General features: G+C 36.1%; 1 protein-coding gene across 1 annotated transcript in view; it reads left to right on the plus strand.

The window, feature by feature from the left end:
• Positions 1-7,831: 7,831 nt before the first annotated feature.
• LOC145684327 (uncharacterized) overlaps positions 7,832-24,720 on the plus strand; it is a 44,703-nt gene continuing 27,814 nt past the window's right edge. The window contains exons 1-2 of the mRNA XM_081756526.1: positions 7,832-8,049; positions 21,421-21,559. Coding sequence (XP_081612652.1) covers positions 7,974-8,049; positions 21,421-21,559 — 215 coding nt within the window. The 5' untranslated portion in view covers positions 7,832-7,973. The remainder of the gene's footprint in view (positions 8,050-21,420; positions 21,560-24,720) is intronic.

Raw genomic sequence — 24,720 nt, forward strand, 5'->3', positions numbered from 1 at the left:
TTCGAAATGTGGGTGTGGAGAAGAATGGAGAGAATGCAAAACGAATGAAGTGTTAGAAATAGTGGGGGTAGGAAAGTGACCGAGGGCACTGACTGAGATGTTGGCCGAGAAACAAGTGTATCATCAAGGGCATACTACAGGGTGGTCCAGAAGTGGGCGTACCCCCCGTTTAGTTTCAGCAATACAGTGTTAGTTATGGTAGAATATCTGTACATAGTTACCTTGAAGTCTTAAGAGTTTTAAGAACCATAAACATCGGTATGATCACCATCTATGTCGTAACACAGCTGAATTCTGTTTTATTGGTCGACCGCCTCGAGGAAGGTCTTTCACACTGCCCGTAGCAAATGCACGTTTTTTCCCACCCCAACATTGTTGCTTTTCTTGGTGGATTAATACCAAAGCGGTCGGTAAATTTCGCTTTAACACTTTCCATAGTGACACCTGTGTAACGCCTTTCATGAAGCTAAACGCCGAGCGAAGTAGCTCAAGTGGTAGAGTGTTGGCTTCGCATTCGAGAGGTCGTTCGGTTCGGCAGGTTCGAATCCCGCTGCCGACCATCCTGACTGAGGTTTTCCAGGGTTTCCCTTAGTCCTTCCAGGCAAATGCCGGGATGGTACCTACTAAATAGCTTCTGGCCAATACCTTCCCAAATCCTTTCCATTGTTATTGTCGTTGTTGGATATCCAGTGTAAAATGGCCTCTGAGCTGTATCTAGTGATTGTTAAATAAATAAACTGCAACAACTAATCTTTGCTCAATGCTATATGGACTTTGATCACACATTGTTGATTACTCCAACTTCAGTGCAAATAACTGTTACCAAGCAGAAAACGGCGGGAAACAAATGGACATGGATAGCAATGTTGCCAGACGATGCCAAGCAATGTTACCAAACAAATAGGGGTCAAACCTAAAACCGTCAGAAAACACCAATTTGGGGCACGCTCACTTTCGGACCACGCTGTAGAAGATATGGTGGAAGAGTAAAGAGGGAGGGAGCAAAAGAAGATCTACTTGATGGAATTAAGAATTAAAAATTTCGTCAAGATGAAGAGGCTAGCAGAAGACCGCGGTGCATGGAAGTTTCTCAATTGCAGAAAGTGCAGTAATGACGGAATACTGTGATGATGGTGATGATATGCAATTTTGTCGATGGTTTTATCAAACCTCATTCATTTTCTAAACCTCACTAGGTGGACAAACACCGTGCTCGTGGGTTTTCTTGGGGTTCTCCCGTTTCCTCCCACTTTCTTCCTTCTACCGTTTCCTTCATTTCTCATCATCACCGTCTCCTTTAGTATAACCGGCATAACCGTGGGACGCAAACTTAAAAATTTCATTTTTCTAAACGTCACTAATCCCTTTAAGAAAAGGAGAGAATAGTAGAAGATGCTGAATTGGAAAATGAAGTGAAATGAAAATGTTCAATTTAGATTCCATGATTATCTCTGTTAGGCTAAGGGAGACGGATAATTAGGGCAAGTGAATGATGATGGAAAAATTGATAGAATGAGAACGTGGGAGGAAACGGAAAGACTCCGAGAAAACCCTCGGACACAATGTTGTCCACCACAAACTTCCTTGGTTGGGGATCAACCAAATGCACCAAACGTAAGCGTTTTTACCACTGAGCCACCGTGCCCCTGACGCTGAATTGGAGAGAGCAGTCTTTCATCCAGACATATTAGGAAGGACCTTCCCTCAAAAAATGAAGTTAAAATTGTAGCGTGTAGGTATATATTTTTCTGTATAAATTTAAAATTTCACCTACAGTTTATACTTTTGCATTTTTCAAACTTTTTTTTATTGTTAATTTACACATTTTTTTTTTTTTCATTTACGGTATCATATCTGTATTTCCCATTTTGTCTTCTGATGTGAAGAAAATAATTGACAAAATACTCTCCAAAATTCGCTACCTTCTGGGAGACTGAACAGTGAGCAGTGTGTAGAAGCACAACAGAAACGACCCGCTCGGGAGAGTAGACTAATACTCCCGGAAGTTCGTTTTTCCACGCCCTACTCTAGACAGCTGTTTTACGCGCTATCCTAGCCAGTTGTTTTAAGTTGGTCACAAAATTTATATCATGAAGTACAAGGGGAACAAAACGACCCTATATCATGGAGTACAAGGGCATAAGTACTACAACTACTTATCTGCATAAAAATAAATAAATCACTTTTTTAAGTATTATTTTCATATTATTTTAATTTAATAAGTGTTATAAAAATGTTTTAAAAAATCTTTCCTCTGGCGGAGTTTGAACTCGCGCCAAAAGAGGATTTTATTACTAGCATATAGCGCTAGCCCACTCGGCCACTGAGGCCAGCAACAGCAAGCGTTTGTTGTCTGCTATTTGAATGCAACGTGGCAAGAAGTGGATAACGCCAACCAATTAGAACTGTGTTTCTCGTTTCTACTTCCGGGAGCATTACTCTCGCGAGCTAGTCCTCAACAGAAGGATAGAAGGAGATAAGTGTGTTGATGTAGTGCGCTTGTGATTTGCGAGGTGTAGTGTTTGGAGTGCTGATATTTTACATTCGAATTTCTTAAAGTATACGAAGTTTAATCCACTTGGTGCGAGCTAGGATCCCATACACCAGAGATGAATGCTTTACCACTGAGTCACAGTAGCCCTTATTTGGTATCGAATTTCAAACTTCCAACATAAGCAAATAGGCCTACTCACATTAAGCATTTTCAAAATAAAGAATCGAAAATTTTAATACTAGAAATTGACCCCTTTAGGAGCTAAAGTTCTGAAAAGGCTGAAACACTTTTTCGATTTATTGCAATTAGAAGTTTATGTATCACAATTTTTACCTTTAACTTAAACAAATACTCATATTAAGATTTTCTGCATAAAAAAATCAGAAATTTGAATATAATAGAAATTGTTCCATTTCCTCGTTAGAAACTGAATTATCGAAACACGTATTCTCTTATTTTTAATTAAGAGTTTAACTATCGAATTCCTCTCCTCTAATGTGAGTGAACCCTCACATTTAACAGTTTTATAATAAATAGTCGAAATCTGTAAGATTTAGCCCCCTTTTTCCTACTTAAGAGCAGAATTTTCTGAAAACGCCGAAACAACTTCAGTATTTTTTTATTTTAATGGGAAGCTCATATACCAAATTCTATCTTCCTAAAGTATGATACTTCATTTTTCGAAAAAAGATTTCAACTTCCTTTATGACCTTCCTTAGGATACGTATTTTTAAAAATGTTTCCTTATAATCTGTTTTCATGAAAAGAGAGTTTCCTATCTAAATTTTGTTTCCAGCTAATAATATGGCTATCATATTGATGAGTAAGGGGTCGTCCACATATTACGTAACACTATTTTTTGACCAATTTTTACCTCCTCCCTCCCCCTTGTCACACTTCGTAACGCAAGGCCGAACCCCTCCCCCTTCGTTACGTAACACTTTTTGATTTTTGTTTTTTCACCAATTTTGCTTATTTTGGGAGTTATTACAATAAAAAAAAACTATTTTTAATGGTAGAACTTTTTATTACAATATGCTTGTATTCTGAATGTATTTGTAGTGTTTTCGCCAATAAATCAAAATATTAGAAAATAGTAAAACCGTAATAATAGTATAACCCCATAAGATTGCTTAATTCAGCAGTCCTAATTCTTCAAACCTGTGTATTGTCGTTTTCCCAAGGAGATCGCATCCATCCATTTAGGCAAGGGCGCCGTTTCTCTGTAAATTTGGAGAGGGGGCATTCAGATGCAGAAGGCATATATGAGGATTTTAAGACAAATTTCATTCAAATTATGCCAAATATTGTATATTCTTATAAGGGGACCCACATCAGCTTTGGGGGGCCGGGCCCCCTTGCCCTCTCTCAGGATCGGCGCCCTTGCTTTTAAGTAATCGATGATGACAAGGAGGAAATACTACCGAAAGTTACAGGTGAAGCAGGATCTAAAGGACTGACATCAACCTCTGTTTCAGGGATCTGGAGGCATTTGAAGTTCACCAGGGTTAACCTTGCAAAGTTCTCTTCTTCGTCGACTATAGATTCGAAGTGGCTACACACGTGAAGGAACAGGGACGTCTCGTTTGTGAATAAGTTTTTGAGCATCTTTTTTGGACTTTGGACTTCAGTTTACTCCCTTTTCAAATTCTCTTATCCTAAATCAGTGCGAGAATGCGAATAAACTCGATTTCTTCACAAGTATTATTATGTTCCAATAACATAGGTAATAAAAAACAAAATTAATAATTGCTATACTCAACATCAAAAGTAATCCAAGCACAAAATTAAAAAAAAAATAAATAAAAATAAAAGTCCTATGACCTTGTTGACAGAATCAAGCACGCAAATGAAATTTCCAAAAACAACCAAAACATTACATAAACACTTTCTAAGTGTCTATTTTAACTAAAAAAAGAAAGAAAGAAAAACATATTTTTGTTTTGCGTACTTCAAAATAAATCACAAATTAGTATAAAAACTGGCAATTTTGAGCAATTATTATCATTCAATCATTCGACGTTCATTCAGTCATTGTCCGTCTTCCAAACTGTTAGTGAACCCTTAAACCACATCATTTGGTGTCAACTGCCTTCTCAAAACCTTCCAGATGTCTCAATCAGAGCCAACAACCATGAAAAAACTCTATGGGTTATGAGTATGCATTGTGCTTATAATTATTACATAATTTATCATTGTATAAAAAAATTGCATAAACTCATAAATACGCACGAGAAATATCAAGGACTAGCTTCTTAATAACCAAACTCCAACCACTATGCTATTAGAGTTTCTATTATAACTTTATACATATCATTTATATTGTTTCTTTTGTATTATCTAAAGTAATGGTTGTAATTACTCAATAAATGTACTCCTATATGAATGCTGTCTTGCTCCCTAGATGATAACTCATCTTCCATTATATTTTAATATCTCAAATCATATAAACGTAACAATTAAGCATCAAACAGCTTGATTTTAATATTCAAATCAAATAATAATAATAATAATAATAATAATAATAATAATAATAATAATAATAATAATAATAATAATAATAATAATAATAATAATAATAATAAATAGTACGAGATGAACATCCGACGAATTAGGTTCTTATTTTCTTATTTTGGTCTGCAAATTGTGGATCGTTCCGTCGCGGAAAATATTATTTCACGAAAAATAATTTATTCTATTTCACATGCGAAACCCCTTATAAGAAAAAAAGTTAGTAATGATTCAAATCAAAGATTTTAAATAATATTCTGAGAAACAGTGATACGAGTGAGTGGAAACGCAAGGGCATTTTCAATCGGTGGTTATGATCACTAAAAACTAAATCCAGAAAAACGTGTGTCGTAAATGCAATGCTGCGATAGAAACAAAACAGAGTTTTATCGTATTGTAATACACGCAGAGTTCGTCACCAGTCTTGTTGGTGTCTAGTATATATGAAAGTGACTATGCTTGTTACTTAATAACTCTTGAACCATCCGCCCGATCTTGATCAAAATTTCAACATAGATGAAGTTCGGGCCTGGGATATTTCTTATTTCAATTTGAAAGTGCAACTTGAGGGATGGGGAGGTATGTAAAAATGATCCAAAATGACTGATGTTAGTGTCAAATCCATAGTTTCCGGGATCACTGAGATAAACAGTGAGACTTCCCATGTCGTTTAAATCCAAATTCAGCCCCGCAACTTGGGGGGGAATTTGAGGGTTGACATATAAAAGTGTTTGAAAATGACCGATATTAGTGTCGAATCCATAGTTTTCGGGGTCGCGGAGATGAACAGTGACACTTCCGATGCTGTTTAAATCCAAATTCAGCCCCCATTAGTACTCCTACGGGCTGGATGGTGAGATGTAAAAATAATTGAAAAGGGCCGTTTTTGGGGTCGAATTCATAGTTTTTGGGGTCCCTAAGTTGATTAGTGGTGGTTTTGGTGCCTTTTATGTCCAAAATGAAAGATATTCTCCCCATGAGAAGAACGGGTATTCTGCTAGTACAGAACAACAAAATTATTTTATTAAAAGATTGCGTATAAATCTGAGAATAAAAATTACAGCAAAAAACATGCGTTACGTAACGAAGACTTACACCCTCTCCTCCCTCTTGTCACTTCGTAACGCAAGGCCGAACCCCCTCCCCTCTTTACCGCGTTACGTAATATATGGACGACCCCTAAGTCACTTATGTATAATGATATAGATCTGAATTCTAAACAGCGTCAACACATTATAATAATTATGAACTTCCCAAATGCAACAATTAGAGTAATACTGATCAGTGCATAGCCAGAAATATAAAGAGTATTAATAATGGCCGTAGGAAGAAGTGCGCTTACAACAAATATTGGATGAAATGTGGAGCATATGGTAGGCCAAAGTACTTCATGCTGTTTTGTTACACGAAGTTTAGTATTTTATTTCAGTGCATAGTGGTGAGGCGAATTGCAGCAAGTGAGACAGATAGAAAGAAGTTAAATTAATTTCAATTTTCTTTACTTACACAGTATTGATTTAGGTAAGGAAGAATTGATGGAATGAGAATGTGGGAGGAAACGGGAAAACCTCGAGAAAGCCCACGGACACAATGTTGTTCACCACAAACTTACTTGAGCGGAATATAGTGTTTTGAAATGAAATCGGACGTCTTTTCGTAGCAAGCTTCGAGTGGTCTCCCGGAGATGACTCATTCCGAACAGTTTGCATCAACGGAACGCAAAATCTGTGCTGAAGTTTGCGATAATAGATATAGCAGTTATAATTAATTTGTACTGTTTACATTACGTTACGCTTCCGCAGTTTTTACGTAGGCTAGTACGGAATAAGGCCCTCGGGCCTCCCAGTGAAATCATCACTGCTACCGATGAAAATAATACAGTAAAACCTGTCTTCAACGGACCCTTTATTAAACGGAAAACTGTCTTAAACGGAAATATTTCACGGTCCCATGAACTTTGGAGAACAAAACGTGTAAAACTCCCTTCATTAAGCGGAAACTGTGTTACGCGGACAACGGAAAGAAAAATAAACATTTAACGGAAAATTCTGAGTTCCGGACTACAGTGTTTAGAAGATGTTTAGATATTCTGTGAGACATATACATTACACTGTCTGCGATAAAATGTTCGTTCTTTTTTTAAATATTTCTGGACAGTGTTGACCTTCCCCAACCACTACTCATATTCACCCCCACAAATTGTCCTTAATCCCCGCAACTTAATCAAGAATCATACGAAATGTCGGAAAGAAGTAAACGAGATAGAGAAAGAAGAGGAATACGATACCGAGTTCCAAGAAGAGTGTAGAATAAATACATATCAAGATTCTCTCAGAACTTTCAAGGAACTACAAAAATTTGCCTTACGAAAACATGATTCTGATTCACTTAGTATAATTTGTCAGGCTAAAGTGTATGCGCAAAGTCAAGCAGCAATGTACACGGAAAACCCTGCTTGACTATTAGAAAAATAAAGAAAACGTGTGCATAGCATATTTTGTATTCATTTGTGTGTGTGTAATTTATTCGTAGAAGAAAGAAGTATTGTAATCGAACAATGTACGTACAGCAATATATTTCCTCAGTATGCCCCTTTATAAGCATGTATAAAAAAAAAAAAAAAAGGAAAGGTCTACCTCCACTAAGCGGAAACCTGACTTTAACGGAAACTTTTGCAAGTCCCGCTCGATTCCGCTAAAGACAGTTTTCACTGTATCACACAAGTAGTGAAACCCGCTTGCAGTCAGGGGAATAGTTGTAAGTATGTGAGTTTGTAAATACTTAACTGTCTGGCAATACTTATAAAAACTGAAGTTCAGAGTGCGTTTTTTTCTATACCAAAAGTTGTGTTTTGTTTTCGTCTGCTAGGAGACTTCATCGGATACGGACATCTTCCTGAAGCATCAAAACAAACAGAAAGACGTCAGTGCGAGATTAATGTGAATAATTTACTTTTAATATTTTAATCATGGTTGTTTGTAGATTTTTTCTACAAGGAACATGCAAATTTGGAGAATCGTGTAGATACGAACACCCGTACGATGGTAAGTTAAGGGTTGTTATTTTACTCCATGTATCTATTAGGATGTCTTATTTTTGGACTAAGTAAAATCGTCGTAAAGGATACGACTTAAGCGAATCGCAATGCAGCTGGTACTTTACGGGGTGCTGATTGAATGCACCTTACTGGCAAACATCTATTATTTCACAAAAAAGACAGCAAAAGCCCAGTTCATGAGATCATACATTGTTCTTGGACTTAACGTACTTCTTTTATCAGGAAATCAACTCCTAGTACATCATAAATTGTTTCTTATAAGAGGAGCATTTCTGGGTGCAGATTCATTTGGAAGGGGTTAACTGCTAGATGTATAAATACAGTGTATAGTAATATGCCGTAAAAAAAAAAAAAAAAAAAAAAAAAAATGCAAAATCAACCGGTTCACTTGAGCAGTCGGTTCTACCAAATAGAAAATTTACAGGTAAAATACGATGTGAAACATTTATTGTGTAGGAATGAGAGTGTGAATATGAGTGATTACTGTCAATGCACAGCATATTGAAATGAATTTTGAATGATAGTGAAAGTTTTGTGTATGTATAAGTGTTTTCTACTATCCTCGTTTATGCGTATGCCCCCCCCCCTCGTCGCTGACACACCTGCTCCCTACAAACAACCCCCTTGCTACCGCTTGGGCCCCATTTCAACGCTCCTTTTCTGACTCGGTTAGATCACGTTCGTGCTTTTCAGTGGCCACCTAGCACAGATTGGTTCGTATTTTATTCACTCTAGTTTTCATGCCATATATCCACACTGTCTTTATACTTAGCCCTCCTGAAGTCAAGCGACAAGTAGTAATGGTGCTCCTCATTTAGTACATGCTCTGTTATAAAATACACAAAGCTCTAACCTAACCTGAAAATGTACGAAATGTCTCAAAATTTGGTAGAACCATCTGCTCGAGTAATGCCAAACCGACCAACATGTGCTAGGTTGGCGCTAGAAAGCAAGAATTTTACCTAACCTTTGTAAGAATAGAGTCAAGCTGGTGAGGCTGCCAGCAGCACGGGATGCGTCCGTAGGAAGCAGGCGCATCTGCAACGGTACGTACGCGCGTAAACGAAGGTAGTGGAAACACATTGCATTCCTTATATTACTAGATACCTTACCTGCCGGACAGCCTTCCGATGCTGCAATGGTTACGGACCATGATTTAACACACTGCATCTTCATAGCATCCTTCTGAACTATTACGTGGTTAACAGCGTACGTTTTTCAACACAATTACGGATGTCTGACGTAAGATTTCCATACATTTTGATTACGTATAAGCTACTCTTGAAATAACACTAGATAACTCTTACGTTAACTTGAACAGATCTATGGTCCCATGGACTGACCTGGCACCAAACACATTAATGTCTAAAAACTTATTTATACAGGCGGCTTACCCGTAGCGAAAATACTGTAATGCATTTCTCCTATACACTTTTAACATATTATGTGCACGTTTTCAAGGTATTTCGTGTCCCAACGACCTAAATAACTCACGTCCTTGCGCATTTCACCCGAATTGCCTATGATACTCGTCTGTCTTTGCTATCTCAGACCCCTTCACTTCCCTGTTTGTTATAAAACACTCTCCCATACTTTGTTTATAAGTACCGATAACATATGTACTGGGCTGTTCTAAATATTTACACTCTGTTGAACTCTACGTAGATTTTCTGTAAGAAGAACATCACTTTCGTCGATCTGCGATAGGCTCATCTAATGCATAAATAAAAGTCTTAGAGGAAGTTATTAATAATGGACACAACTGAAGCCCGATTTTAAAACTTCTAATTTGCTAGATTTACTCTTATGTATCTCACTAGGTGGAGCAAACATTGTCGTAAAGTATACGGTTACTTTAGGACGGCGGTTACCAATCTGGGGTACGTGTACTTTTGGGAGTACTCCCTGGGCCGTGCAACGGTACGTGGAAAATAGCATTTAAGGCTTCAGAACCTTTAGTTAGAGTGTAATAGAATAGAATAAAGTGTAAATAATATGTAATAATATTAATCTGGACAAAGTTAAAGGCCTTCTTCTCCATTCATAACACATATTCACCCTCCCTCCCCATAATCCTCCGTTATTCCTGGCTAGCATGTGAACTGTCATCCTTTTCAGTGCTGTCGTTACTGTAGTCATAAAGACACTGTCACGCAGTATGAATACTGACCTAAATGTAGTATTTTTGAAAATCAAATAGAGAAAGAAAGAAGGTTAGATAAAAGAGAATTGAAACAACATAGGTTTTCAGCGTCCAGGGGTCATAACTCTCTCTTATTGGCAAAACGAAAAGAAATTTAAAAGTCTGAGTAAAGGAACACATTAGAGATTCAAAAGCGGAAAATCCGGTGTCAGGTTTATGATTTATCGAAACATTAAAAAAAAAAAAAAAAAAAAAAACGCAACACAGGGGTAGAAGTTTCAAAAATTTTATTTGGAGCTAGAAACGAAGTAGAGAGCTGGTTTTTGAAAATCTATTTATCTATCTATTAAAATGCTACAATAGCAATTAAAAGCGCCTGAGCTCTAGTCTATAACTTTAGCTTTCAAATCTTTCATTTACGGTTATGTGTGATTTCACGTTTAACAGAGACAAACATTTTAAGTATTTGTACTTTAAATAGTCTAAATTAGTTAACTATATCTTTTTCATAAAGTTTATGATATAAAGTTATTGTTCAAGGTCTTTGTATTTTAATAAGCCTTCTCTAAAATCAATGCATGTGAATTGCGCTTCCATCTTTCGAGTTCTTTTAAACTATATGTTGAGGACGTTTATATGTTTGTCGTCAATCCTTTCGACAATGAGACCTCGGAAACTACAGGCTCTAGAAAGATGACGTTTTCACTGCTCGATTGGAAGTTTTGCGTAGATTGTCCAGTTCTAATTGAATATATATATAAAAAAGGCCATTGTTTCTTTATTACATTTTTAAGGGTACACTGGAAGCGTTGAAAAAAAAACAAAAAAAAAAAAAAAAAAAAAAACTAAAGAATCATATCCTATGCGTTATACATTCCAATACCACATATTTGTATACAGGGGTTGTATGTCTCTCAGGCGTTTGTTTCATGGTCAAATGATAATGAAAAAGGAAGGATAACCATTTCTCGAGTCTAAGATAATTCTTTATTTTTTGAGTGTTTTGCCCAATGAACACCATATATAACTGACATTATAATTAATTGTATGTAGTGTATTTGCTTATTACATACTGCATGCAACAAGAAGAAAGAAAACACTGGTCATACATGAATTAGAAACTCCAATTGGAAGTAGGCTCAAATCTTGCAAACGGTTCGATATTGAGAAAAAATAATCGAAAAATCTTCCCTTTATGATACCCCTTGCCGACTTTTTTTTTTTTTTTTTTTTTTTTTTTTTTTTTTATCAAGACGTCTTTCATTTGTGTCTGTCAAGGGACATGTACATATGTTGTAAGGAGTGAGAAGGAGATTTATGCTCATATGCGAATGATGCGCTGTGTAGAGAGCGCAGGTTTACCTAGTTCATTTAAAAAAATTAGAGAAGTGATGGCTCAGTGACGAATTTGAGGCGGTTATTACAAAATTTTCACAACATTGGCATGGCAATTAAAATAACAACTTGAGTTGGTAACTTCCAATAAAATACAAGAAAGGCGCGCAAATTGACTCCGCCATATTTCAGTCGGTTCACCTCATTTAGAGATCGCTGACACACTGGACAACATGTTTTCTTGTACAATATAGCTCTTCCCTTGGTAAGTCCGTTCCTTTTTCTACCTTGATGTTTTTATTTATTTATTTATTTATTCTTCCTGTTTATAACCTCTGTGACCAAGACTCCAGGGGAGACTCGAAAGCTTGGACCTCTTAAAGATTCAGTAATTATAGAAACCTGTAACTAAAAAGACCCTTTACTAGTTTCTAACGATTGGAAAATATATGAGTATAATAATATACCTTCAATATAACGGCATTTCACTTTAAGAAAATAATAAAAAGTAAGCAGGAATAACAATTGAAATATCATTATTAACTAAAAATAAAAATTCAGACCTTCGGATTTTCTAAATCTGTCTTTTTTGACAAGTGCAATCATTTAACGTTGATAATAGCCTAATTTGAAATAAACTTTCAGTTACTTCTCTTAAGGAGAAGATGAAAGAAAGGAAAAGAAGCAATAAACAAAATCATATGTCGAAACGACACACAAATCAAGTGTGAATCAGGAAAAAAACACATGTTTTCGGTGCCTCTGATGAAACAGACAAATTAGTAGTCTACACCATAGAATATACCTCTCCTAGGTGGTGTGAATGGATGAATGAAACGTGAACATATTAAAATTAAACTTACTTACTTCCATGTTACTGATTGTCTAGCAATTTAAATCTATTATCTGGATATTTCAAAAAGCTCACAGCATTTTCTCTTATTCGGCAAATGAGTATTCTACTTTGACTAGCTAATATTTATATCATACTAAACATAAAATTCTTGCATCGTTCCTTTCCTCTAATTGAAAGGATTTTTTTTTTAACCTACTACATGAGAGAAAAAACATCTAAAACAGCATTGAGAAAGGAAATCTTTATACAAACTCAAAATTCTTTCACTTTTATGTGTTATGATTAACATTTATATGAATGCAGCTTAAGCAATATTATAGTCAATTTTCTTCTGACGTAGGTGCCAGTTCTGAAAATTATACGCCTCAATACTACAAAGCCTATTTGATATATTGTAGGTGTACGTCTTCTGGCCGTAAATTATAGTCACTTGTATGAAAAATACAAGCTTACTGGCCAAAATCTCGCCTAAGACAAATCTTCGCCATCCAAAATCTCGCGGGATGAAATTTCACCATTGTAACCTCCCTTCCTCGCCGCCTCTCTGCTTCCTAACCATCAGTAGATTTTCCGATGGGAACTACTAAAGGCAAACTTCATCCGATTTTTTTCTTTTTTTTTTTTTTTTTTTTTTTTTTACCGTGTTACTTACTCGCACAAGGAAACTAATTGAGGAAGAGAGAGAGAGAGAGAGAGAGAGAGAGAGGTAAATTTTGGGAGAAAAAGTCGAAGAATGGCGGTATATTACTGATGATAAGTTCTTTGGTAAATAATCTGACTACTTAATGAACATTTCATTAATTATATATGTTCTGCCATTCAACCTTATAAAAATTATATGTGTTTCTATATCTCTGGAAGACAATATTTATGACATCTCTAACATTTATACACCTACGCCTCTAGAATATGATTGATGCTTAGCCACAAGACAAGTTCATCTATTAACTAACTAACTAACTCTACGGCCTATGGAACCCGGAGGTTCAGTGCCGCGTTCACAAAAGCTCTCCACTGACTTCTATCCTTAGCTAATTGGATCCAGTTTCTACTTTGTATTCCTTCTCTGCGAGATCCATCTTAATATTATCCTCCCATCTGCGCCTAGGTCTTCCTAATGGTCGTTTTCCTATGGGTCTACCAGTCAAGACTTTGAAAGCGTTTCTACTTTCTTCCATTCCAGCTACATGACCTGCCCACCTAAGCCTCCTAGACTTGACGACCCTAACAATGTTGGGTAAACCGTATAAACTATGTAGTTCCTCGTTATGAAGCTTCCGCCATTCCCCATTCTCGTTCCTCTTGGGTCCGAATATTCTTCTCAGGATCCTGTTCTCAAATACTTTCAGTCTATGTTCTTCTCTCAGAGTAAGCGACCATGTTTCACAACCATACAGAACAACAGGCATGATTATCGTTTTATATATTTTAAGCTTCAAATTCCTCGACAGAATTCGCGACGACAAGAGATTTTGAACCGAATAGTAACACGAATTCCCTGCTTTTAGTCGACATTTAATTTCTTCGTGAATATGATTTTCGTCTGTTAATATTGATCCTAAATTTTTGAAAGTATCCACTTTATCAAAAGTATTATTTAATATTTTAACGCCTCCACAATTTGCCGTATTCCGGTCCCGACGCACTTCCATGTATTTAGTTTTCTCTGCATTTACTTCTAAACCCATGTCCCTGCAAGCGTTTAATAAGATCTCTGCATTTATTTCTACTGTTATCCTATCATCCCCTATTAAATTTACATCATCAGCATATGCCATAACCTGGTGCATGCCGTTCAACTCTAGGCCCTGGTTGCTATCTTTGATTTTCCTTATGGGTGTCCGTACATAGAAGCCTTTAAGTCCACTTCTCAAGTTTAGGCATGTCTCAGGTTATTTTAATTTAATTATATATATATATAATTTATTTATTTTCTTTCCATAATAATTCACCAGAACGATGACTTCTAGCATAACGGATTTTTTTCACTCGTTTATAGTTATTTCAGTCGTTTCGATTGTGCACTATATTTGGAAAAAGGTGGCTATATCATCTTACAGATTGTGGGCGTATCTGGTAACTTGCATAATAAGCTATTGCACTTCCGTTATTTCACACTATCTATCTTGAGCTTCCGAACACAATTTATATTACATGCTTGTCAATTTGAACTTCGTAATATGGTGAATCTACGTCTGTAATTTATTTTCATAGAATACTTATTTTTGTGTATGAATCACGTGCTATTCACTTAGTTATTACGTATGTCTCACTCTGAGTCTTATATTGAGCCTGACATGTTCAGCTTTACAATAGTACAATACAACATTCAGAATAACTATGAAGGACAATAAAAGAGCTATTTAACTCAACTGTAATATGATAGAAGAGATTTACGATGGATTCCAGAAAAACACGTTTTTAAATGATTCAAAATTTCCGAGAATAACATATAATTAATATTGATTGCAACTATTACCAACTTATTTACACACCTTTAACTATGGAACAAATATTCTATAGTTATCAAAATGATCAAGAATAACTATCTGGTCAAATTTTCAAAACTTCCTAATAAAATGTTTACTAGGGACTGCCGTCTCCGGAACTATACTCAGCACTATCTTACATGTCAATAATCTTGTTCAAGCCCTAGTGGTACCACATTTGGAGTACTGTGACACCGCCTTAACTGACGCTGATATACATTTACAAAAGCGTTTGCAGCGAGTACAAAATGCTTGTATACCTTTTATTTTTAACTTAAAATTCTCAAATCATGTAACGCCATTCTTTAAAAAGCTGCAATGGATGAAGAACGGCGAAAATTGCACTCGTTGGTACTGCTGTATAAAACACTTACTTTTACAGAACCTTCCTATCTTCTGAAACACCTTAATTTTTTAAGCGATTTCCATCAGAGGGACACAAGATCACGTTTTAATAGCCAACTTGCAATTCCTATTCATAGATCAACTTATTTCTCCAAATCATATATAATTTCAACGTGTCGTGATAGCAATACTTTGCCAACCTCTGTACGTGAGTCAAAATCTTTAGCATCTTTTAAAAGAGCAGCTTATAATTTATTGTTATCGAAGCAGGGTTGAATGGACACAGAGACAGAAGAGCCAATAGAGAAGTTTGTCATAAAGATATGAAACTCAGCACTATATTATATTTGTGTGTGTTCAAGTGACCGTCTGTTTCTTGTTTTTTTTTTTTTTTTTTTTTTTTTTTTTACTTTCTAACTTTTTTCTTTTGCTATTGCTAGCTATATTCTTTGATTTTTCAATTTTGTATCATGCTTAGGTGTTAGATAAGGCTTCATATAGCCTCAACCTCGACATGTAAAATAAGTCGAAATAAATAAATAATCTCATGAAATTATCACCACTTTCTGCCGCTACTTGAATATGATTTTCTACGAGCTTAAGATAACCTACAAGTAAAAGCTATTGATTTGTCTCTCCGAGTTAATTTAAATTTTGAGTACTGTGTCTAACGATAATAATCATAAATTTTCACTTCCAATATTAATAGTATAGAATATGTAACATTTCACAGGTCGTTCAGATTACGCGCAGTTACCTTGTCGTTCCTGATATAATCATACACATGTCACAATGTCTCATAATATCCGTATAGTTCCTTCTCACTACATGCATGTATATATGTATCTATATACGTGTGCGCACCATCATTACTGTAAGCTTTGAGCACTATATCATGACAAATTCGGAGCTTCAGGAAATTCTCAGATTAAATATTCTATAGCTTATATGACTTCGAACATAACAAATAAAATAAATGGATGTAAACTTCTTTTGTGTTACAAGAAGTAATGGCATTTTCGAGAGCATTAGTGGCATGAGAAATCGTCGGACAGTCGAGGAAGCAGAGCACATGCAACGAGAGCTACATTAGGTGGTGAGTTTTAGTTGGAACTTTGCAAACTTAGGTCAGCTTCGCATAGCATGACTAGTGGTTTGGCTTTGGAGCTTACTCGCTTTGGAGATTATTATGTATGTATCATCCAAAAGAACATAAGATCTACATTAATAGAGACACGATTTTTTGGTGACACGCGAAATGTATCAGTTGTGTGCGAAAACGTTGTGTACCTAAAATATATACTTTTTCACCATGTGTTAGGCCATATAACGCTCGCGATTAAACATATTAGGCCATATAACGCTCGCGAAGGAATAGGAAGAAGAAGAACACACCTGATCGATGATTTGAAAGATAGGAGAAAATATTGGGCGTTAAAATAGGAAGCAGAAGATCGAGGAAAGTAGAAGAAACATTTCCAGGCCCAAATCTAAAATTGAAAAAAAAAAATAAATAAATAAAAAAAAAAATCCTCATTAGTCTCAGGACCTGCCGAAAGGCAGAATACTTAATAATAATATAATAGCGTTGGTGCACCTAAAAGAATGTTTTATAATTTAGTATTATGCCTAATAAATGAATAAAGATGTAAATTACTCTTATTCGTTAAATTACTGATTCTTGAAATAATTTGTAACCAGCAAAGTAGCATTAATATCTAAGATTCGCAAAATTATACGCAAAAAGTGTCATGGGGGCCACATAAATCTACATATGTGACGTGCACGTTACACCATAGTGATATAAATCTGATCGGAGATAATAGGAAAACAATAGAAAGAAATGCAGAGGCTATATTAAACGTTTGCAAGGACCCGCCTGGGTATTTGAGGTTTTTGTTAGTATATTATTGGTACAACTAAGGTGATCACATTGAAAGTGTTTTTTATTAGATTTTGGACTTTCCTTGGGCGAATTAGATGCTATCACGTTAAGATATACAGCAACATTCAACATAAAACCTTTACAAAATTCTGAATGCATTGAATGAATTAAAAAAAGAAAAAGAAAAGAAAAAAAAACTTGCCTTGGCTTGAGATAGTTATAGAACAAATTAATGTATGGATTATGCTTATAGCATATTTGAAATAAAATATGCAATTTTATATTTTAGAAAATACTTTCCGTGAATAGTGTGCTCGCCAACTCGGCAACATCGAGAAACGTTATCCCTCATACGTTTGACAGTTTTAAGGCCACAAGTGTCGGTACTACCACTAAATATGTAATTACATTAGTATTATTATTTCTTATTTTTGATGGTAACACAAGTATTTTTCAGTAAAATTTGGCTTTCCAACAACAATAGTTAGTTCAGTCATTTGTTGCTACTCTTCAAATAATAATCTGTAGAATCAACACCAGCAATAGCGTAAAAATTCTTGGCAAAATTTAAGAAGCTTAATGCTCGGAGTTCCGAAGACTACGTAATGCTTACTATTTCAAGTGCTGAACTTCCGTACTAGTAGAAGTTTCGATGTACAGTAAAGAAAGCTGCATTGTCGGGGAAAATCCGTCGTGAAAGAAGTGCTCGGGAAATTCCCGCAATTGAACACACAATACATTGGAGTGAACACTTCAACAATAAAACTATTTATTTTACCCTGAAAGATATGTAATTTCATTTAAGACGTTTTGAAAAAATTACTTAATAAAATAAGAATTATCTTTTTGTTAATTGTTTTAAATTAATTTTCAGGAAAGAACCGTTTTGCAACAAGTGCTCGCGAAGTTCCCGTAATTGAATGCACAAAGTATCGGAAGTAAACTTCAATAATAACACCATTTATCTTACACTGGAAAATATTTATTTCATATAAGACATTTTGAAACATTTATTTTATAAAACATGAATTGTATTTTCGTTTTAAATTAATATATTTTGGTATTCATATTTGGCGAACGTCAGTGAAGCTCGTGGGATGCTCGATCTAGATTTGTTTGTTTGTCTACCTGTACCACTCACACTACAGGGTACAACTTTGAGTGTTTTAAGGTGATATTTTCAGAGTAGAGGCACGAGACACTCCAGATTAGCTGTATATTTTTTGGCGGCGATCCAAAGTAAAAGTAAAATTTAAAAAAAAAAGCGTCTATTTTTTAAAATAGCAGGTATCTACGCTACAGGGTGCAATTTTCTGACTTTTTAAATTGAAATTTTGAGAGTGGAAGCACGAGACATTCTATTTTTGCTGTATAAGATACCTTTGTAGTTTTAGCACTAAAGTACCAAGTGTTCAGTGTTCTGGATGGATCAAAATCTTTTAACAACGGTCCATTCATGTTAATAAACATCAAATGGTTAAGGTAGTCCTATCTCATTGATTACTTCAGATTGTTCTCTATTAGATTTATTAAACTGAATTCTCTTTCAGAAGAAATACTTGATGCAGGTATCACTGATACAATATGAATAATTAGACTAGAATTGGGAGCTTCCTCGTGGGTGAATGGATAGAATACGGGTCTTTGGCGCGGCCGATACAGGTTCGATTTCCGGTGGAAGTTCATTTGATTTGGATTCCACGTAAAGCTGTAGGTCTACGTCTCAAATAGTCTCGCTGCTGAAAGAGACGTAAGACTCAAATTCAACCAACCAGTCAAAATTGGAAATTTGTTTTCCTTTCGAGTTTGGTTTCACATAACTTTTCTCAAAAGCTAGTCGCCATACTCGTATTTCTAGTGGTTGTGGCGACCTAGGGCCTGGGTTTTTGAACCCTGATCTTTGCTCTATGGCTGTTATGCTCAGTGGCAGTTAAACGGTCAGTGACTTCGACTGAGTGCTGTTCTTAGTCATAACACAGTAATTCAGGGTGCAAAATTACAGTCAGATGCATTCGTCAATCCAAAAATGATGGTTGCCAGTATCTCTCATATACAAATATAAAAGTCCCCCCCCCCCCCTCTCAAGACATAAAATTTTTAAACCAAACAATTACATTCAGGATAATAAGTTTTAAGTTTTGAATTGGACACTTCATATATAGGTTAAAAAATATCTTACCTTAAGACTTCACGTTGTGTAACGCTTTCTCTCTGCACTGAAGTACCAGTTATCGATTGCAGTTTTCGGATCAAACTCCTTAAGTAAAAGGCCATTGATGGAAATTTGTCAGCAAATCACCCAATGTGTTAGTCTTCAGCGAATTCCTGTAGGCAGTCGTAACTCTATTGAGACTGCAGAGGCTTCTCTCACATGAAGCAGTAGTCTCGCGTTGACCCATCAGGAGGCAAACCATTTCGATTCAGGGTGGGAAAGGAGGGGCGGATTACAACGTTGTGAAGACTTCATTTTCATGTCCGTTGTGAAGATTTCACATTTCGTGTTTTTTCTCACTTTTCTTCTTGTTCACCTCAACCATAGGCTGGCGGACAACATGGAAATTTTAAAACTTTTCTCTCGCTTGGGAAAGCTCACTCAGTGACAGTTTTCTTGCGCAGCCCTGTGAGTGTAGGCAAAAACCATTCCTACTGAACACTGGTCGCAGCTCTTAAATTTGTAGTCAATGGCGACTTGGCGACCGGAAATTTTGTGCCCTGCAATAGTTGCCAAGAGAACATTTTAAATAAGCGTATGCCATAATTTGTGAGAGATATAAAGAGAACGTACTGTGTCCAGGTGTACTTTAATTGTACTAAACCATTTCAGCAGTCATTGTCGTCTTCGTCAGTAGCTTTGGAAAAATATGAAAATGTTTCACTACTCAGAATGTCATTTTGCACTTTTCTTCCTCGTATGCCAGTAGAAAAATAATAAGGTTTAAACTCTTGTTAATGTAAATGTATTGTAGTTAGACAATTCTTCTGTCGAGTGATCTACTGCTGCAAATACTTTGTACGAAAACTTCTTTTGTTAACAAATATGAAATGTAGAATTGTGGAAATTATTTGTTAGCAACTAAACTTACGAGAGTACACGCTTTTTAATTTACCTCTCAGTTAATCATCAGCTATTCACCATTGTGAATGTAAACTGGACCTATCTATATATTAAAATGCTACGTTTATATGTTTGTGGTCAAGAAGTTTATATGTTTGTGGCCAGTTCTTTTGACGATAAAATCTCGAAAACCACAAGCTCTAGAAAGATGCCGTTTTCACTGATTGATTGCAAATTTTGTGTAGATCGTTCAGTTCTAATTGAATTTTTTTTAAAAAGACCGTTATTTCTTTATTATATTTTTTAAGGGTACACTGGAGGTATTGAAATTTTAAAAGAGCATCATGTCCTACGAGTTATACATTCTAACACCACACACTTGTATGCGGGGTTAGTATATCTCTCCGGCGTTTGTTTCATGGCCAAATGATAACGAAAAACGAAGGATAACCATTTCTCCAATCTAAGATAAATCTTTATTGTTTGGAGTGTTTTGCTAAATGAACATCATATATATATCACTGAAATTATAATTGTATGTGTGTGTAATGTATTTGCTAATTACACATACTGCATGCAAGAAGAAAGAAAACATTGATCATACATGAATTAAAAACTCTAAGCGGAAGTAGTCTCAGCTCTTGCAAACGGTGCGAGATATTAAAAAAAACAATCGAAAAAATTCTCCTCTTTATGGTACCCCTTGCCGATTTTTATTAAGACGTCCTTCACTTGTGTCTCTGAAGGGACATGTACAGATGTTGTGAGGACTGACAAGATTCATGCTCATATGTGAATGTTTCGCTATGTAGAGAGCGCAAGTTCAGCTACTTTTTGTAAATTTATACTAACTTTTGTCACAACTTTAAAGAAGTTATTGTTGATGAAAATTTGAATACTCAGGTTCATGGTATGAAATGAAATGAAATACACACACACACACACAACCCTTTTGTGTGGGGGTACCGGATTTCGATTCCCGTTGGAAACTCATTCGAATCTCACGTCTCATACAGCCTTACTGCTGAAAGGGACGCTAACTCAAATCCAACTAAGCAATCTTCAAAATATTACACTGCATTTTAAAAATATTTCTAATAGTAAATACTTGTAGAACTTGTGTAGTACCATGACTTGGCACTATAATCTGTGCCGGAGAACATTAAGACCTTATTTTGTTTTTACTTTATTTGTATTTCATGAAATAGTAATAATTTCATCATTATCATGTTTTTTTTTAATCTTCTAGGAGGTGTAAATTATGGCTATAGAGATAGCGGAAGAGGAGGCGGCAATCAATACGGAGGATATGGAGGAAGTAATTACTATTCAAACCAAAACCGTGGAGGTGCACCTAGGAGTAATGATAGGAACCTTGGAGACGTTGTGTAAGTCGATTTGATTAACTTTATTTAAGGTCTGGGAAAAAAGAATTTATTTTGTTGATTTTTTTTTTTTTTTTTTTTTTTTTTTTTTTTTTTTTTTTACGATGGCATTTTGAGCGTATTTGTGAATCAATATTTAAGTAAATTGACCTGTAGATAGTGCCATAGACAAACGTTAACAATCATTGTTATATTTCAGAACCTGGGCGCTGATTCGTTTCCATCGGAACAAACCAAAGTTATTGCTTACTTAAAATATTATACTCCGCCACCATCGATCATGCTCCATGTCATTGTGAGCGGTATGGACCATTGCACAAGATGCCAGTTCTCTCTGCTGCAGAGTTCGTTGCAGCTGTACCAGGAGTATATTGTTCCACTCCTGCTTACAGACTTTCCAGAGGCCATTTAACGTTCGAACGCGACATGATGTAAAGGCGGCCTTTGAGAAGTCCAAAAGCACAGTAGTTCATGGGACTAACATCTGGACTCTTTAATTGGAATATCTTCGAACAGAATAGCATGCGTACCAGTAGTATCTACCATCAGGGGCGGATCCAGGACCGACTTCTGGGGGGGGGAGGGGGTTGTCACACTGCTACTTTTAAGGCTTCCAAACCTTAAGATGGGTTTTATTTATATATATAAAATAAGAAAGTTTCCTCTTCTGGGGGGGGGGAGGGGGCGAGGGCAGCGATGTTTTGGTCGTGGGACTTGCAGCGTTGTTCTGGTGCAGTTCTACACCATGGGTACCGTTCCTGTTTCATCTGTATAAACTGGGATCTTGATAATATGCAACATTGATTTTCACTTTTTTTTGGCCTTCCGAATCTTGAGCTTCCTTCTATAACAAATGTCAATAACGATCATAAAATCTTTAGAGATACGTTCTTTGTATTGGCACATAAAGTTACATCGGTCTTTTACATGAACACCTCTGTAAGTGATGCCTCGAATTTCTCTACAGTCACTTAAGGTAGATTCATGCTTCGACCGTTGTCAAAAGAAATTTCCAGCGGTAAAGCTAAGTGGAACACGTACAGCCATCTTCCTTGTTCTTTCTCTTCGCGATATAACATAGTGTTGACGCATGGAATTTGTACCCTAATTTGTGATGGATTAGATGATTCACTGTTAATTGGACCACATGTAATCGTTTAGCCATAACACGTTGTGACAATGGATTGGACGATTCACTGTTGATTGGGCCACATGTAATCATTTGGCCATAACACGTTGTGGTAATACATTAGACGATTTACTGTTAATTGGGTCACATGTAATCGTTTGGCCATAACACGTTGTGGCAATGGATTGCAAGATTCGCTGTTGATTGGGCCACAGTAATCGTTTGGCCCTAACACGCTGTGATAATGAATTGAACAGTTCACTGTTAATTGGGTCACGTAATCGTTTGGCCATAACACGTTGTGACAATAGATTGGAAGATTTACTGTTGATTGGGCCACATGAAATCGTTTGGCCATAACCCGCTATGGTAATGGATTGAACAATTCACTGCTGATTGGGTCACATGTAATCGTTTGGCCATAACACGTGGCAATGGATTGGAAGATTCACTGTTGTTTGGGTCACATGTAATCGTTTGGCTATAACACGCTATGGTAATGAATTGAACAATTCACTGTTGTTTGGGCCACATGTAATCGTTTGGCATAACACGCTATGGTAATGAATTGAACAATTCACTGTTGATTGGGCCACATGTAATCGTTTGGCCATAACACGTTGTGGTAGTGATCTTTTTTTTAGCAAGGCCTTCTTAGTTTGACTGAAGCCCTTTTTGAATGCGATTTTGTTGGTAATGTGTAGTGTGAAGGAGGCTTCTTTGCATAACTTTTAGTTATATTACACTAACACTGGCCCATCCTACCGCAAAACCATTGTTCCGACACTGTTCTTGTATGTGGGAAATGCTAAAGTTTGCATGGGGAAGAGTCATGATGTATCTGGTGTAAATTCCAAATGTGGAGAGCTTTATTTCCTATTAAGATGGAATCTTGCGACTATATAGAATATGCTCGTCAAAGAATGGAAAAGAGAATTATATTCAGAAATATTAATGAGCAGAGGACGTGGGTCACATTGTCACCACTGCACATTTTTAGTGGATTGCAAAGATTTTTTTTTCTTTTGGGGCTATGGAAATATAATTTTGTAACAGAAAACAAAACCCAGTTTTTCATCAATTGTGCCATCATAAGTAAGGAACAGTAACCGTAGAAGCAATGCATATAGGCTCAACTGGAATCTGAGATATAGTAATATTATGATATCTATAGGGCTATAATTTGTAAACGTACTCTTTTATTTAGTGTGTCCAGTATTGAATCTGCTGTTAACTATACTGTTTCGATGTTCCCTGGTATCTTTCTTAGTATGCGGTAGTTTATATCCTTAAATAATTGTAGACTATAAATTATGCACTTTAACAGGAAGTTAGTCGTGAGACATTATCCTGTGATCGTATATGATACGCATACCGTACGTCTTCTTCAAAAGGCTTCATTGATAAAGCCAAATGTTCATTTTTGAAGCACCCTATATTTACAAAATAATAGTAACAATACTGTGTCTATTCTTATTGATAATATTGTATTTTGGATAGTTTAAGTAAAGTAAACGCCCATATAGGAGGATTTACTGGTTGAAGCAATAGGGTACATATCACTAAGACCTACCTTTGTACCTCGGAGATTTTTATTCTTCATATATGATTTCAATCAGCACTGTGATCGAAATCTATCTATTTACTGGATAGGGAGCCGCAGTGGTTCGGTGGTAGAGCATTCATCTCTGGTGCTTGGGGTTCTTGGTTTGATCCCATCTTGCATCAAGTTAACTTTGTGGTGGACAAACACCGTGTACGTGGGTTTTCTCGGGGTTCTCTCGTTTGCTCCCACTTTCTTCATTTCATCATTTTATTCATTTGTCATCGTCACCGTCTCCGTTAGCCTAACCGGCATAACCGTCGGACGTAAAACTGCAAGATGTCATTTCATGTTTACTGGATAGCTAATCACTTCACATCAGTTTATAATTATTTTAAGTTCCGTCCTGTGAAATGGACATGAAAACACAGTCTTCTCGAAACAAGAAGAAGTATATTTTTCTTTTTCTTTTCTTTATTTTCTCCTTTCTTT

The sequence above is a fragment of the Thermobia domestica genome, chromosome 4, assembly GCF_964235325.1.
Source record: "Thermobia domestica chromosome 4, izTheDome1.hap1.1, whole genome shotgun sequence".
In the NCBI taxonomy this organism is placed as follows: Eukaryota; Metazoa; Arthropoda; class Insecta; order Zygentoma; family Lepismatidae; genus Thermobia; species Thermobia domestica.